We start from the raw sequence: 16,656 nt of genomic DNA, 5'->3' as shown, positions 1-16,656 counted from the left end.
TTGTATCACCCACCATGGAAGAGCACTGGATAATCAAGGGGAAAAAGTGACCTGACCAGTTAATATCGATCAGCCTTGTCAGCATGATGGACCCATGAACAAAGTGGCCACAGTGGCAGGAATGGGCCCAACAGCACGGACTTGCACTTAGAAGAGCTGACATAGTTACTGATGCTAACAAATGTCCAAACTGCCGGCAACAGAGACCAATACTGAGCCGTACAGGAACAGTGGTGTGGCTGACCGAGCGTGACAGACAAGGACATGCAGCAACAGGTCCCTCTTCCAGGAAGACCTTGCTGCCTGCCTATGGGAGCGCGGTCAGCACTCGGCCTTCAGCGGTCAGCTCACCCAGGGACAGCCTCAGAGAGCCACCCCACTGCAGTCACGGCCCTCCTGGAGCCACGTGCGTCTGGTGACCAAGCAAGACTGGCCGACGCAGGACAGCTCGTACAGGCCATGCTCGCTCCATAGACCTCCTGGGCTTTGTCAGACTGTATCACAGTTTACCGTCTTCCCCTGTCCAGTCATGCGTCTTCCCCCTTCCTCTGACAGGTTCTGAGCCCTAATAAATATAGCGCACCCCAAACTCCATCTCAGCACCTGCTACCGAAAAACCTGACCTATGACAGAGGTGAATGCAAGGCACAGCGCTAACTTGTACGGCTCAGATGTGTGGGTTCCGGAGCCCCAGTGCCCAGGTCTGAACCCTAGTCCCGCCACCTCCCAGCTGGGAGACTCTGGACAAAGTTTAGGCAAGGAGAGTAGCAGTACCTCTCAGAGGACAAATGTAAGAATGAAACGGGTGCCTTTTGTTTTGGCTTTCATCACTAACCAGTCCTATGCTCTTTCTTCCCTCCCTGTAGGTTCCGCTTTGGTCGGTGATCCCTCACCTCATTTCTTTGAACCCAGAGTCTATAAATCTGGGCTCATTTGTAGAACAGAAATATCTGTCCCTACTGGCTGATAAAGTATCGTTTCTCTGCCAAAAAGAAGTGCTAACAGGGCAGAGCTCCAGGGCCACAAGGAGCACTGAAGCAGAGAGCTGGAATTCGTAACACACAAATGCTGAAACCGCCCCCTTCTTCTTGCAAAGAACCAGAAGCAAGGGCTGTGTGGCCTCTGCTAGGCTCACACACAAGACTCAATAAGCAATCAGTGAAGTATCCCACGCGGGGAATCTCAGAACAGCAAACAGGGGTGATGATTCTATGATACCATCCAAAAGCATCCACTAAAAAATGATGCAATTTTTTAATATCCTGTTTCGGGGTGTTTTCTCCTCTCTCTCTTCCTCCTGCGCTGCCCCCCCCCCCAAGTCAGGAGAAAGCAGGAGGATACCAGCAGGAGCAGAACAGTCAAGGGTCCAGTCCTGGCTCTGCTCCTAGTGAACCTCTGTGACTTCTTGGAGAGAAACACCTCCCCACCTGCACCCTCAGTTTCCTGCACGGTGAAATGATGGGAGGGAAGCAGCTGCCTCCTGGCTCTTCTGGGTCTGGGCTTTCATGACACTCTAGACACGTCCCTCTACAATATCAGAGGTTCCTTAATGGGCAGGACAATGCCACATGCTGTCTAAATGTCTGTTGGATGAACTGTATTAAATTAATTGGTCTTAGAAGACTTTAAATATTTAAGTGCCCTTTGTTAAAAAAAAGTGCAAAAAAAAAAATCTTTTAAAGGAGAGGAGAAGTTCATTTGTAAGAACCCATCCTAGCCCACCTCCGATCTGTGAAGTGAGGTTCTCTGCATGCCACACTTGGGGCCGAGGGGTGGGGTAGGGTGGGGTGGGGTGGGGGCGGGGCCTATTTGAACTGACAAGAGAATATGGCAGTTCCGGCCAAGAGAAGGAAAAGGAATTTGGTGCCCTTTATTTACTTAATTTCAGTTACTTTATTTTATTTTTCCCAAGGTGCCCAAGTCAACGGGAAAAAAAAATCTAAATCTATTTGGTTATATGTCAGATAGGAAAAGAACATCCTTCTAGAGCTACAGTGCTTGGGATTTATCCTGGCTTAGTGATATGGTAAAAAGGAAATGAAATTTTATTTAAGACTGTGAGAGACTTACAAGGGTATTTTCTTTGGGGCACTGAGATGTAAAGCAGGAGTAGATACGTGGAAGGAAAAGGACCCTAGGAAACACTCCTGCGGCTGCAATGAGTGGGGCTAGGACTGGAGAGGGGACAAGGTATCAAATCTGTAGCTAAAACCCCCTCGGTTTCCTCTCTGGAGACGCAAGTCCCAGCAAATCTAACTCTGCGTGTGGAGAGCCGGGGCAGCTGCACAGAAAGAAAGTTCCCAGAGCCAAACGTTACATTCCTTCAAAAGATCTACCTGGGAATGTCTTTGCCTGAGCCCGCAGTACATCAGGGCGGGAGAGGTGGAGGGGCATGAGGACGTTCTGCTCAACAACACATAATGGAGTCAGTCTGTGGGCAGGGCACACAGGGGAATCCCAAAAGGTGGTTCCGTCCTTTATGAGTGTCTACCAATGCTTAGAGACTAGGATCTTCTGTAAGTTTGATCCCAAGACTGGCAAAGTGTCTTGCTGTGGTTATTAAACAGTAAAAAAAAAAACAAAACTAAGTTTCCAGGGACAAAGATGAGAGGGGGAAGGGAGAACAACCACCTCAGAAAAAGAGCCAAAGACAGGAGCACTGGGCCTCAGGCCCGCTCTCACCGCAGCCTCCCAAGCCTCTTCACATCACGGCACCCACAGATGACATCTACAGGACACAGTGACACAAGGAACTGCTCAAAGCCCCAAGCAAGTCTCCTTGAGAGCTGAAGGGATCAGCATCCCTTCACTACTCCAGGAAGTGGGCTCAGGTGGAAGAGTGAGAGGTGGGATAGAGTGGTCCCATTCAGCAGTTCCCACTTCTCAGAGTCTTGCCTCTGCCCCTTCCTTTTAGGGGTTAATGGGCAGTGGGCCTGTTTTTGGCTGCTCTAATATGAGCCACCAACATTATATTTAAGTCCATTTACAGGGATTTTCAACTTTTCCGAGTCCACATCCTCCAAGGAGCCTTCCTGGTTGCCTTGGGTTGATTTCATATCCTTCTTTTGAACCCTAATGGCCTCTTTACTTATCTCCCCAGGGCACTCTTAAGTTCTTTAAAAGAAGGTTTATTCATCACTGAATACTCTGCATCTAGCATTATGGACATTAGATTTTAATTTAAAATTAATAAAAAGCAGAGCAGACTAAATAAATACCAATTAAAGATAAGGAATAGGGCTTCCCTGGTGGCGCAGTGGTTAAGAATCTGCCTGCCAATGCAGGGGACACAGGTTCGAGCCCTGGTCCGGGAAGATCCCACATGCCACGGAGCAACTGAGTCCGTGCACCACAACTACTGAGACTGCGCTCTAGAGCCCGCGAGCCACAACTACTGAGCCTGCACCCTAGAGCCCGCGAGCCAAAACTACTGAGCCCATGCACCTAGAGCCCGTGCTCCACAACAGGAGAAGCCACCGCAATGACAAGCCCACGCACCACAACGAAAAGGAGCCCCCACGTGCCACAGCTAGAGAAAGCCCACACGCAGTGACGAAGACCCAACGTAGCCAAAAATAAATTAATTAATCAATTTTTTAAAAACCGATAAAGAATAGCAAGAGTCTAGACTCCAGCGGTTCAGAGACCAGCACCCCTACCAGAAAAATCACTACAAATGAAACTAAAAACCTATCCCCAGCACCAATCAACTCCAGACCCACAGCATGACACAAGTACAGGAAAGAAGATGGACATGGTGAAGAAAAACCGTGACACACTCAAGTAGAACCTGCAGTGTTTGATCACCAGGTGCACCAGTCCCCGATGACCATTTCCTCTGAATTCCTCACAGCAACTGGTAGAACGATGAGCACACAGTAGGTACTTGACAGATACTCACCAATATATAATAATTTATCTATGACAGACTCTATATTAAGGCATTTTCAAAGCCATAAAGGAAAGGAAACCTACATTTCTCAAATTTTTGCACTTCACCCAAAGAAAATATACAGATGGTAAATAAGCACATGAAAAGATGCTCAACATCATTATTCACTGAGGAAATGCACGTTAAAACCACAATGAGGCCTTCCCTGGTGGCGCAGTGGTTGACAGCCTGCCAATACAGGGGACACGGGTTCGTGCCCTGGTCCGGGGGGATCCCACATGCCGCGGAGCGGCTGGGCCCATGAGCCACGGACGCTGAGCCTGTGCGTCCGGAGCCTATGCTGCGCAACGGGAGAGGTCACAACGGTGAGAGGCCCGCGTACCGCCAAAAAAAAAAAAAAAACCCACAACGAGATACCACTACATACCTATTAGAATGTCTAACATTAAAAACACTGACTACACCAAGTGTTAGTGAGGCTGTGGAGCAACTGGAACTCTCACACCCTGCTGGAAGGAATGTAAAATGCTACAATCACTTTGGAAAACAGTTCAGCAATTTCTTAAAAAGTTAAACACACACCTACCATATGACCTAGATATGTACTCCTGTTTACCCAACAAAAATGAAAGCATATGTCCATACAAAGACTTGTACCTGAACGTTTATACTGGTTTTATTTGCAATAGTCAAAAACTGGAAACAATGAAAGTGTCCAGCAACAGATAAATGAATAAACAAATTGTGGTATATCTGTTCAATGGAATACTATTCAGCAATAAAAAGAAACGATCTGATACGTGCAACACTATAGATGAATCTCATAATAATTATGCTGAGTAAAAAAGTCACATTGAAAAAAAGAATATATACTGTATGATTCCATTTATATAAACTTCTAGAAAATGCAAACTAATCTATAGCAACTAAAAGTAGCTCAGTGGTTGTCCGGGGACGAAGGTATGGGGTGAGCAAGTTTACAAAGGGGCATGAGGAAATCTGGGGGGTGATGTGTTGATTACCTTGATTATGATAAGTAAGGTGATGGTTTCACAGATATGTCAAAAACTATATACATTATACGTGTGCCATTTATTGTATTTTTTGTACATCCCAATAAAGCTGTTAAAAAAAGCTATAAAGAAAAATAAGACACATCAGATCAGCAATGAACTAAATTGTGTACTTCTGATTTACATAAATACATTTAAAAGCATCCAAAATGACAATGCAACATGCTTAGTTGTGATACTAGTTTAACTAGAAGGACGAACCACTAATATAAAATAAAAATACATTGAAAGGAAAAAAAGTAAAGTATCACCAGACCGTCTTATTCTGCGGACCAAAGAGTCACAAAGCTAAATAAAGCTGGTCAGGGAAATAAGGTATTGACGACACCGGATACATCTGGGAGCTGATGAGGAAGCAACCAAGTTAGGATCCACCTTTTTCTGAGTTTTAAATCCCAGCAGGTTCTCATCAGTAGCCTTGAGCAAACAGGCTCTACCAAATTTTCCCCACAACAATTATTCCCCTCATCGTATAGACGTGCTGACAAGTGTTTTCCCAGATACCTCCATCCCTGGAGTGTTCCTTGCACCCCTCCTGGAGCAGGGGTCCTGAATTTCAGGGGCAAACAGGAACCACCCTGGGAGCTGTTTAAGAATATGGATGACTGGGCCTCTCCCCACAAAAAGCTCCCTATATGATTCTAATATGCAGCCGGGGCTGGGAATCACTGCTCTAAAGGCTCCCTCATCTCTGGAGAAGAGCTGGGCCGCCACATCCGGCTGCTTGGTCCCTTTACTTGGGAGCCCGTTCTAGCCCACTACTACCCAGCTGTCAGAATGTCCCCAGAGGGACATCCCTGGTGGCGTAGTGATTACGAATCCGCCTGCCAATGCAGGGGACACAGATTCGAGCCCTGGTCTGGGAAGATCCCACATGCCGTGGAGCAACTAAACCCGTGCACCACAACTACTGAGGCCTGCGCGCCTAGAGCCCACGCTCCACAAGAAGCCACGGCAATGAGAAGCCTGCACACCGCGACGAAGAGTAGCCCCCGCTCACCGCAACTAGAGAAAGTCCATGCACAGCAACGAAGACCCGATGCAGCCAAAAATAAATGTCCCCAGGGTGAGGACTGACCTTGAGAGCTCATCCTAAGAACCAGCAGACCTTGAGCTCAGAGCTTAATCTAGGTTGAGGAACTGCCTCCAGACAGAATGACAATGACCGGTTCCTTTACACGAAGCAAACTTGGGGAAGAGATAGACCTCAAGTCTGAGGAAGCTAGAAATAAGTATAACCTGGGCTGAAAATAGGGTTTTTTTTAATTATTATTAAAAATTCTGTGTATCTGCCATGAATGAGGACTGTCAGAGCGACCGGCACCACCAGATCAAAACCCATTCTCCCCGAAAAGACTCAAGCTAAGAGACAACGCCACTTCCTAACTCAGGCCTGTTCCCACACTACCGAGGTCACTGTACCTGTTAAAGCTTACAGAACAGTTTTCAGCACAGATAAACAGAGATACTGGCTCGGTGCTTCCTGCCTATTATAACTCTAAATAGGGACTTTCCGGGCCCAACTCCACAGGTTACTAATGGTCCACATGGCAGACAGAGAAAGAAAGAGAGCCACATGAAGAGACCACCAAAATTACCTTCCATTCCAAGAAAGAACAGAAAGATGAAAAAAAGAGAGTTTCACTTAAAACCAGCGTGGGTTGGGAGTGGCATAGTGTGAAATATTAACAGCCCTGAAGCTCTCTTTGTTATGCAAAAAGGGATTTTAAAAAAAGATCCAGCTTCTGTCTGATGAGTGTGCTACTCAAGCACCCGTTTCTTTTCTTCCTTTGCCCAGGAATGGCTGGAGTGATGTAATTACCACACTAGACAGCTGTCTTCCTGGATAAAATCACCTTGTAAAGGAGAAATGCAACTAGAGGATGCAATGAAATACAACGTTTAAACTGATTTCGCAGGCTGCCACATTCGAGTTGGTGCTTCATGCCAGCTTCTTTATTACAGTTTTCTATTTTATGCAATTTCTCTTTGATGCAGAATCTATGGAAGATATGGAGTCTTAAATTTTAGTCCACGTCACAGAGGGTCTGAGATAAATATAGGACAGATCAGCTGAGAAGCGAGGCCAGGACCAGAAGCAGACAATAAAGGGCTGAAGTGCCACCTGGCGGCGGGGCAAGGCTGGGCAGGGCGGCAGCGTCCTTCGCCAGTGCTTCCTCTGCGTGCCCCCCTCTGGTCTCCCTCCGCCACCCCGGCAGAGTCTACCACTCCCAAGACCTCTCCCATCACGTCTATACTGCTGACTGCCGAAACGCTACTTCTTCAACAACAATCCAAGCTCCAGACTCGTATTTCCAAAAAAACCATTTTGTTGTGAAATTTTAAAAAATATATTCCAAGGTAGATAAACAGTATAACGATCTCATCGACAGTATTACATTCTCATGATCCAGTTTCAACAATTAGCAACTCTTTTTATCATATCCCCCAACACTTTTGAGAAGTGGAAGGCTGGAGTATCTTAAAGCAAGTCGGGTCCATCATACCGCTTCCCCAAGGCTTATGGGCACCTCCCACGTGCTTCAAAGGGAACTCATTCTCTTTTCCGTTGGTTTGCAGACAGGAGCACTTCTACACCTTCAGACTGCCAGCCTGATCAAGCATACGCCTAGCCTGTAGAGAGGGCTTGATGAATGCGTGCAGAGGGAACGCTACAAACATAAACACACTCGTGCGAGCACGCACACGCACACGAGCACGCACATGTGCACACACAGTAGCAAACCAGACGGCACGAAGCAGAGGTCCAGACGGAGGGTCTAGATGAGGAGACGGGATCCAGGACTTGCTACCGGCTTCCTGTCACGGGCCAGCACTTCTGAGAACGGGTGAACGCAAGGAAACCCTCTGGCGGAAGCAGGGGAGCACAGTGGTTCTCCTGTCCGTCTGAAGTATGGGTTTCGGCAGGCAGCTACTAGTTGAACCAAATACGCTTCTCTCAGGGGGAGGAGAGGCTCTTTTACAACACATATGCTAATGGAGCACAACGACACAGAGCATTTAAAACACAATGTCCCTATGCTTATTCTCCATAGACAGACTTCTACATTAATATTCATGAGGGATTCCTCGTTTATTTCTCCCAGAGATTTTTCTCCTGCCCAAATAGAGGGGGTAAGAGATAAGTAACATGAACCAATTATCTTTTAAACACCTACGAAGGACCACCGTGTTTATCTGCATTCTGCTGCTTGATTCATCTTCCCAACACACCACCTTCCGCACACCAGCCCCTGCTCAGGGCCCCGGGCCTGCTGCTCCCTGTGGCGCCGCTGCAAGGCCTCTGTCTGCCTTTATGGCCCTGCTGTTGCTGCCCCGGCCTGCAGATCCAACCCTACCACCCTCACTCAGCAGAGCCAGACCCACAACTGCAAATGCTCACCTGCGGCATTCCTGCACCTGACTCCCAGCCATTTATGCACCCAACGCTTACGCTTCCAACTTATCAAGAGGCGTGAGCAGGACAAACACACGTCCAGCACATCTTGTAAAGACACTCTCGCCTCATCAGCTTGGCGGGGGGGCGGGGGGGCCAGCACAGAGGGGAACTAGCCTCCAGGGCCGGTTCACTCAGCCGTCAGTATGTGAGCCAAGGCCGGGCCGGAAAGGGACACAGGGAACCCTGGTCCCCAAGGAGTTTCCAGGCTTAACAAAACACAAGGCAGACAGTGGCAAATGCCGTGGAAGGGTTACCAAAATAAAGCCGTACAGGAGTTCAGGGTTGAAGGTTTCTATCCGCCCAGTCACTGAACCACATTTTCCCTTCCCCAGTCAATGCCACAGACGGAGAAAGACACTTTCCTTCTCCACCCAACAATAACACAAGCAATAAAAACATAAAAAAGGACATTTCAAGAACTATTACTGACTGCGTCTTCTCCGGGCCCTTGAATGGAAACTCTAAAGACCAGGAACAGGCAACAGTGGAGCCTGGATACATAAGAAGACTATTCCACACCCTTGGCCTCAAATGCCTTCTGATTCGATTTCAAGGCAAATGGAAAACAAATGCGAACAGCAACAAAAAAGCAGAGAAAGAAAATGAAATGATGCTTGTGCAGTTAAACTTTTACAATCCAATTGGGTGAGGCCCTGGGCTCTTCCCTGTTCCCACGCTGAGGTTAAGGGTGCAGGCTGGCTGCACGAGCTCAGAATACCAGGCATCTGACCACCAAGGGTTTCTTTCTGTCACAGCATCGAGATGGTCTGACAACATTTTATAGAGTTCTCACCCTTTTCCCAGCCACAATGATAAAAACCTCAAAACAGCTAGGCATACCAGTTCCTACCAACCTTTTAACCTGTACAAGGAAAACTGGTTGAAACTAACAGGCTGAAAATTATTTTGTTGACGAAACAGAGGGATACAATGAATTACAGGATTGAAGAGCCATGGACAGGTAACCCCTACCATATTAACACTCCTATCCAAACTCAGGACGCTGAATAGGTTTGGATAAATTTTTTTTTTTTTTTTTGATAAGACTGGTATCCCTCACTGTTCCGGGACACAGCTCCAGTCTCATAGGAAAAAGGCAAAAGAAATACTGAGTCGGACAGCTTAAACATAACTGATGTTAATAAATGAGCTTCTGGAGTGTTGGTTATTGGTAACTGATCTCTTCCTTATTAATATGGTCCCGCAATGGAGAGGAAGATTCTTCCATGTTCTAGAATGCAAACAATGTTTTAATCTTTAATTATATTCTCAATTTCAACTCTTCTGGAGAATTATAGCCACCAAGGCCTAGGATTATTTCTTTATTACACAGCCTCTCAGTGGTATTTAATGAATATTGTTACTTAATACTTGCCAGTAGGGGAAAGGAGGATTTAGTGAATTTCTACTCAAGTTTTGATGACTTTTTGCGGAATGTGAGGAAACTTACAGCTGCAAAGGTCTCTGTTTCCTTTCGGGAACACTTGCTCTGCTCACCAGCCCAAGCGCAGAGTCAGCCTGGGAAATCAGCATCCCTGGAAAAGGGGATTCAGGAAGCGATGCTGTGTATTTCTAAAGCTCACGGCAATGAACCGGTTTGCTTCTCATTCGTGGTGTATTCACTGTCGCTTTGCTCAGAGACAAGCTAAACTCTAATAAAAAGAGATGCCAAACATTCTTGTTCAAGGCTCCTACCACAATCTAAGTTGAAGAATTTAGTATAAACTTATCAACATACCACCAAATTCTGCCCTCAACCAAATATCAAGGTCCTCGGGAGGCAAAACAAAGCCCAAGTGATCAAGAAGAAAATTAGGTCCCTGCGAGGAAGCAGGTTCACAGCCACTATCAAACGACGTCTCTATCAAGGTTTCTGTAAGAGCATAGCTATTAAATACAGAAACTTGGAGTTTCATCTCTGTGTGGCTGAGGAAAAAACTAGTAAAAAAGGTCTGGAAAATCAACAACAGAAGAGATAATGATGTAACAGCCAGGAAGCTACAGGAAGAGACTCTGGGTTTAGTGCGCTTCATCCTGGCAAATATTTGCCTTTCTCAGTTTAAACGTCAGTGACCACGGTAAGTGGAGCCCCCTCGTTCATCACTATCGCCAAGGACGGATTCATGTCACCGCTTTGCTCTCCGTGATTCCTGTAGGTTTCACGTTAAGCAAAAGACAACAGAAGCCTCTGCCTTTCGAGAACAGAAGCTGCATTTACCACACATTTTGGAGAGAATCCAATCATCTGTATAAGCACCATGTGTAATTTCAAGTCGATGATCTTCTTGGGAATTAGCGTGCAAGGCAGTGGCAGAAAATGAGCCTCTTTCAGTTAAACTCCCAGAACCAGATCAGTGGCCGCCGTACCGAAGGCAATCTGTTGTTCAAACACGGGCCCCCTAGGTGTGCGTGGGTGTCATTATCCCTGTTACCTCCTGAATGGGCGGCCTTTCTCTCCAGCAACACTTGTCCCTGCACACAGTTTCTGTGTGTTGTTGTTACTCAAACCTGAAGTAGGTCATCCAAGAACAGGAGCATGAAGTGAAGACTCCCCACACTCTCGAAGGTATTAGACAATATTGAAGCAGATGCCCAATGGTGAGGAAATGCCGCTGGCAGGCTCGGAAGAACACCAAGGAATCCTTTTCAGCAATAAAATGGAACGAGGCACTGACACACACACCATGAATGAATCTCCAAAACACCACATCGAGCAAAAGAAACCAGGAGGAAAGTATTCCGTGCGGCATGACTCTGTTTAGGGAACGGGGATAGAAATCGGGGCAGTTGTTGCCTGGGGTGCTTGAGAAACGGGACACATGTATAGTCAACTCCTTCAGGGAGGTCTGCGGTAAAGAGGAGAGAGGGGAGCGGGGAACTGGAAGGGGGAGGGGATTATGGGTCGGGTGTTCTCCCAGGAGATGGTTGTGGAGCAAGCATGTCTGCATTCTACCAGGAGTGGGCCAGGAGAAGGGGAACACTGACGGAGCAGGACAGAAACAGGAGACCCACGGAGAAATGGCTCGGAGCAGGTGAGAGGGGACTGGGCCTAGTGGACAAGCAGAAGGGCCGCTCTTGGCCGCGAGCGGGGACGGCGCGTCCCCGGTGACTAGCGAGAAGGCAGCCTGCGAAAGGCCCTTAATTTCGTAGGCAGGACCTCTTCACAGACCATAACGTGATACAAAAGAAACTGCCTGGCCTGACAACTTCCGGGGCAGGGGGTTGCGGGGGAGGCAGGTAATACTTTTACAACTAACCTTTCTGTAAAACAATTTATGTTTTCTTTCCTGAAACCTAAATGAGATCTGTGTGTGCGGAAAATAAGAACACAGAAGTCTTTCACCTGCTGCCACTGAAAGCCGGCATTTCCTCAGGCCAAGGTGCTGAACAGGAGTCACAGGCCAGTCAGCTTGGCCATACTGATTAAAACCAACATCCCACGTTGCCACAAAAGCACACTAAACAATACAGCATAGAGCTGAGACTGCTATCTAAGAGGGCACAGATAAACGTGCTCCAGCTGACATAGAGTAAGTACACAGCGATCTCAGGATGCAACTCACAGATCGATCAAGTACGACAGCCACTTCCCAGGCTGATCCCAATCCTACAAAGGTCAAAGGCTGACAATGTTTACCCTGCAACAGGGGACACAGCTCCTTTATGAAAACGATAGTGTCCGTCTGCAAAAGACTTAATATGAACGCTCGGGAATCACGGAAGTGAGGTCGCTTCACCAGTGCCCTCTGAACGCTAATACGGGATCAAAGACCTTTGATCATGAACAACATCTTTGTCTCCTTACAAGCTTCTTTGGAGGGGGAGAAAGATATGAATCATTAATCCCACAAATCACTGATCCTCTGGGAACTCGGGGAGAATCTGAGTTTTCAAAGACTACTGCTATTAAAGCCAACCGCATTTAAAAAACAAACACATTAATGTGTGGTACAACTCTCCTGTGTTCTTGCCACGCCTGTGGTCTCGGCGCACTCAGGCAGAGACAGTGGTTTTGTGGCAGTAGCTTCCGTGCCACCCAACTGCTGACACAAGCCAATGCAGAAACTCAACTGCCACCACACTAACAGACGCACAGAGTTCCAGGGGTGGGCGAGCGAGGGGCCCAGCCACCGGTCCTTCACCGGCCTCCTCCACTGTTTAGAAATAAACCCTTTCCTGGTGAGCTGGGACGAAGTGAGAGAGTGGCATGGCCATATATACACTACCACGTGTAAAAGAGACAGCTAGTGGGAAGCAGCCGCATAGCACAGGGAGATCAGCTCCATGCTTTGCGACCACCTAGAGGGGTGGGATAGGGAGGGTGGGAGGGAGACGTAAGAGGGAGGGGATATGGGAATATACGTATGCATATAGTTGATTCACTTTGTTATACAGCAGAAACTACCACAACATTGTAAAGCAATTATACTCCAATAAAGATGTTAAAAAAGAAAAGAAAAAGGTCATTGGAGAATATAACACAGAAAAAAGAAAAAAAAAGAAATAAACCCTTTCCTTAGAATCCTGTAAGGTCTATGCAAGAAAGCATCCAGCTCTCCATGAAGGAAAGCCTCCGTCCTTCACCGCTGGCAGTGGAGAAATCGGGTGAAGTTTGGCTGGGCCTCCCTGAGTGGGTCTCTCTCAGCATCCTGCCTGTGGCCTTCTCGGGCACGTTAGGACCACTTCCTTAGGACTCGGCACACTTGACTATGACTCCCTGCTACTTGTTTGTTCCTCTATTTCTACTCAGAGTGTCCTGAAAGCTGAAATTCTATCTTATTCATCTCCAAATCCCCAGCACGGAGCACAGAACCAACCACCTATAGGCCCCGAGTAAATATTTGCTGAATAAATAAGTCAATGGGGCTCACAGGCTCCGCCACTCTTCCCTCTGTGTAATGGCTCTCCTCATTGGCAACTGGGGCGCTTTTAAAATACGTCTGCAAATTCTTTTTTACTTTTAAATTTTCTAAATTTTTTGGCTGCGCCCCGCAGCTTACAAGATCTTCCTTCCCCGACCGGGGATTGAACCCGGGCCCCTGCAGTGAAAGCGCCGCGTCCTAACTACTGGACCGCCAGGGAATTCCCTGAAACATGTCTGCAAATTCTGACACTCCATCCTTCACAAGGGAGAGGCTCTTCCCCTCCCCCCCCCCCCCGCTGACCTTGAATGTCAGTCAGACGTAGTGAATCATTTCTAACACACTACAGGGTGGAATGGATGCCACATACCTCTGAGGCGAGGCCATAAAAAGGATAGGCTCTGCCTGGCTCGCCTTCTTCTAGATGGCTTGCTCTGGAAGAAGTCACCCCTAAGTCCAGAGGACACTCAGGCACCCTGTGGACAGGCCCACGTGGAGGGGACTGAGGTCTTCCATCGACAGCTGGCACCAACTTACCTGCCATGTCAGTGAGCCACCTTGGAAGTGACCTTTGAACCCTGGTCCAACTTGCAGATGACTGTGGTCCTGGCTGCCATCTGACTGCAATGTTATGAGAGGCTCTGAGCCAGAACCATGCAGCCAAGCCATTCCCAGGTAGGATCCACAGAAAATACGGGCGATTATGTTTACTGTTATTAAACCACTAAGTTTGGGGGCAACTTTTTACGTAGCAATAGATGACTACTGTAGCAACCCTGGAGGATTCGGGTGTTGTTTTATAAGGGAGTTTTCAAGGGATTTCCATAATGACAAAGATAGTTTATGGTCATATCATACTTACAATAAAAATTCTGTAATGAGTCGTGTCCTACAGATAAAACCACAACATGGCTGATTAACAAGCAAATTTAAGTATTCCACAGGTCAAATTATACTACCTTAAAATCTAAGAACTACATTCAACAAACGTTGGGATGTGATACAGAACAATATTACAATTCTTCTTGAAGGTTGTTTTTTGTTTTTAAAAATTATATATTACATACGCATAGAAAAAAATCTAGAACAATATCCATCAAAACTTTAACAATAACTTTCTCAGGGTGATGGTATTATTATTTTTTCTTTCCTTTTTTAATACCTTTGGTCTTTTCAAAATGTACAATATGTATATATTACTAGTGTCCTATTTTTTAGTCTAAAAAATATATATATGATCCAATTAGGCCAGCAGCTATGAATTGCTGGTGTCTCTATTCTGGACATCTAACACTATAAGTGGCACATAGTAGGTGCTCAATAAAAGTGAACAGAATGTCCTTTAGCTGTAGATCCTGCCTACTGGACAGTCACTTTACAAAGGGATTCCAGGATAATGTGAGTCCACAAAGCTCAATGATGTGAAAAGGCAGCAGTCAATTTTCACAGGAAAGAGTCTACTAAGTAAAGGAAATCATTTCAACGTTGTATTCTTAGGACGCAGTAACCACTTTTCTCTTTGAAACTAAGTATTGTAAGTGATTTATTATAAATTTATAATGACAGTTGTGAACACCAGTTGTTTTCTTTTCTTTTCTTTTCTTTTGGCATGCGAACAGAGTCTGTTGATTGCCTTGGTGCTTAAAATAGTTTCTAAGTGTCCTCATAATAGCATGTCACCTGTAAACAGGTTTCAAGCCAATGCAAATTAACAAATGGTGAACAGATGGACTAAGAATTGACTTTTGTCAAGAGAGAGTTAGCAACAAACACTTTTGGCTCCAGCCTTGCGGGACCATTAGAAAGTCTTTCACTTCTCGCCAAGCATCTTGCCTCAGTAGACAATCCAAGCAGAGAAGATGACAAGTTATAAGGGCCCGTTAGACTTTTGAGAGCCGAAAGTTGAGATGTGCAGAACCACCAAATCAACACATGAGAAGCATGAGACAGAAGAAGCTTCCTGCCAAATGGTGAAAACTCTCTCTATCCTGCATCACTCAAAGAAACTGTCCCTGTAGTCTCTGGAAAGGATAGCACCTGTGCCTGCAGCAGACAAAAAATAACTTGTTGGAGGCTGGCTGGTTATGTTCATCTCGTCCTGGAAGCAAACGTTAACTGTGAAGAAAACCTGAAAGTCATAGGAATGGTGGGCTATGGGTGTCCACTGGTGAGAGCAAAGATCCCCAGAGCCAACCCCTGCAATCTCCCAGCTCCCGAATGGCCCTTCTCCTCCTCGTTCTCCGGGTCTCCCCCTCATGTCATCTCCTTGGAGAGGCCTTCTCTGACCCCTCCTTACCACCCTATGTGTTCCCTTCCTAAGTACTAATCATAACCAGAAATCGTTGTAGTAATTTATTAATTTGTTTAGGGGTACTTGTTTTTTGTCTTTTATCCCAGTTAAACCAAAAGCTTCAGGAAGATGGGACCACGTCTGTCTTGCTCATGATTGTATCCCCAGAGCCTAGGGCAGTGCGTGGCAGAGAGCAGGCATAATAAATAGTTGCTAACCAAACAGAAAATAAATGAGATCCTGTGTAAAGGCAAACAACCGAATCTCCCCTGCAAACACTCCTCTGGACTGGAATTTTAAAATGTAGTTTGTAACTGAGGATGTAAGCAAAAGAGGGTACAACAGGAGGGCGGGTTGGGCTGGGCAATGTGTTTAAAGACCAAGTCGAACTTTGGGGAGTAGTGCCCCTTTCAGGGGAGTGTTCACGTGGATAGAAAAGCTACTGGCAAAGACTGGTGTGCTTCAATTTCTGACTCCACATCACTGACTGAGCCTTGGCCTTCATCTACTGGGGCTTCTAGTAAAGAACAACCCAACGGGTAGAATAATTGTGGCATACTCGAAGGAATACTACACAGCAACAAAAAAGAACAAGCAACCTGGATGAATCTAACAGATACTGTGTTGAGTGAAGACAGCTGATATAAAAGATTACATATTGTGTGATTCCACTTATATGAATTTCAAGAACAGGTAAAATCAATTGTTCAAGGAAGTCAGAATAGCTGTTAAACTTGGGGAGGGAGGCGGCACTGGGAACACGAGAAGAACCCTCGTGGGGGTTCTGGAAGCGGTGGCCACGTGGCTTGATCTGGGTGGAGCTACACGGAGGTATACACATGTGAACCACCAGTGACCTGTACACTTTACAGTGTCTGCTATCTCTCCTGTTGGGAACAGGAAGAGCACATATATTACTATTTTAAAAAAGAATCAGTGGGCCTAGCACTGATTCTAATCCCAGCTCTACCAGATTCCCTGGATGGCCTGCAGCTTATCAAAATGTGCTCCTCGGCTGTGTCATTTGTAAGATAAGGAGAACTGCCCTTATGCTCTGCCAACTCTGGGAATGTGACAAG

General features: G+C 46.4%; 1 protein-coding gene across 4 annotated transcripts in view; it reads right to left on the bottom strand.

Moving 5' to 3' along the window:
• The window catches only part of MED27 (mediator complex subunit 27), a 195,694-nt gene that overhangs the window by 115,083 nt on the left and 63,955 nt on the right, over nucleotides 1–16,656 (bottom strand). Inside the window, exon 4 of one of the 4 annotated variants that reach the window (XM_067742887.1) lies at nucleotides 15,969–16,464. The exons of the other annotated variants lie outside the window; for them this stretch is intronic. Coding sequence (XP_067598988.1) covers nucleotides 16,095–16,464 — 370 coding nt within the window. The 3' untranslated portion in view covers nucleotides 15,969–16,094. Of the gene's footprint in view, nucleotides 1–15,968; nucleotides 16,465–16,656 lie in introns of those variants that run through there. 4 annotated transcript variants of the gene reach the window in all.

The sequence above is a fragment of the Pseudorca crassidens genome, chromosome 7 (genome assembly GCF_039906515.1).
Source record: "Pseudorca crassidens isolate mPseCra1 chromosome 7, mPseCra1.hap1, whole genome shotgun sequence".
Taxonomy (NCBI): Eukaryota; Metazoa; Chordata; class Mammalia; order Artiodactyla; family Delphinidae; genus Pseudorca; species Pseudorca crassidens.
The sequence above is the reverse complement of the archived record's forward strand: the minus strand, read 5'-3'. Positions and strand labels throughout refer to the sequence as shown.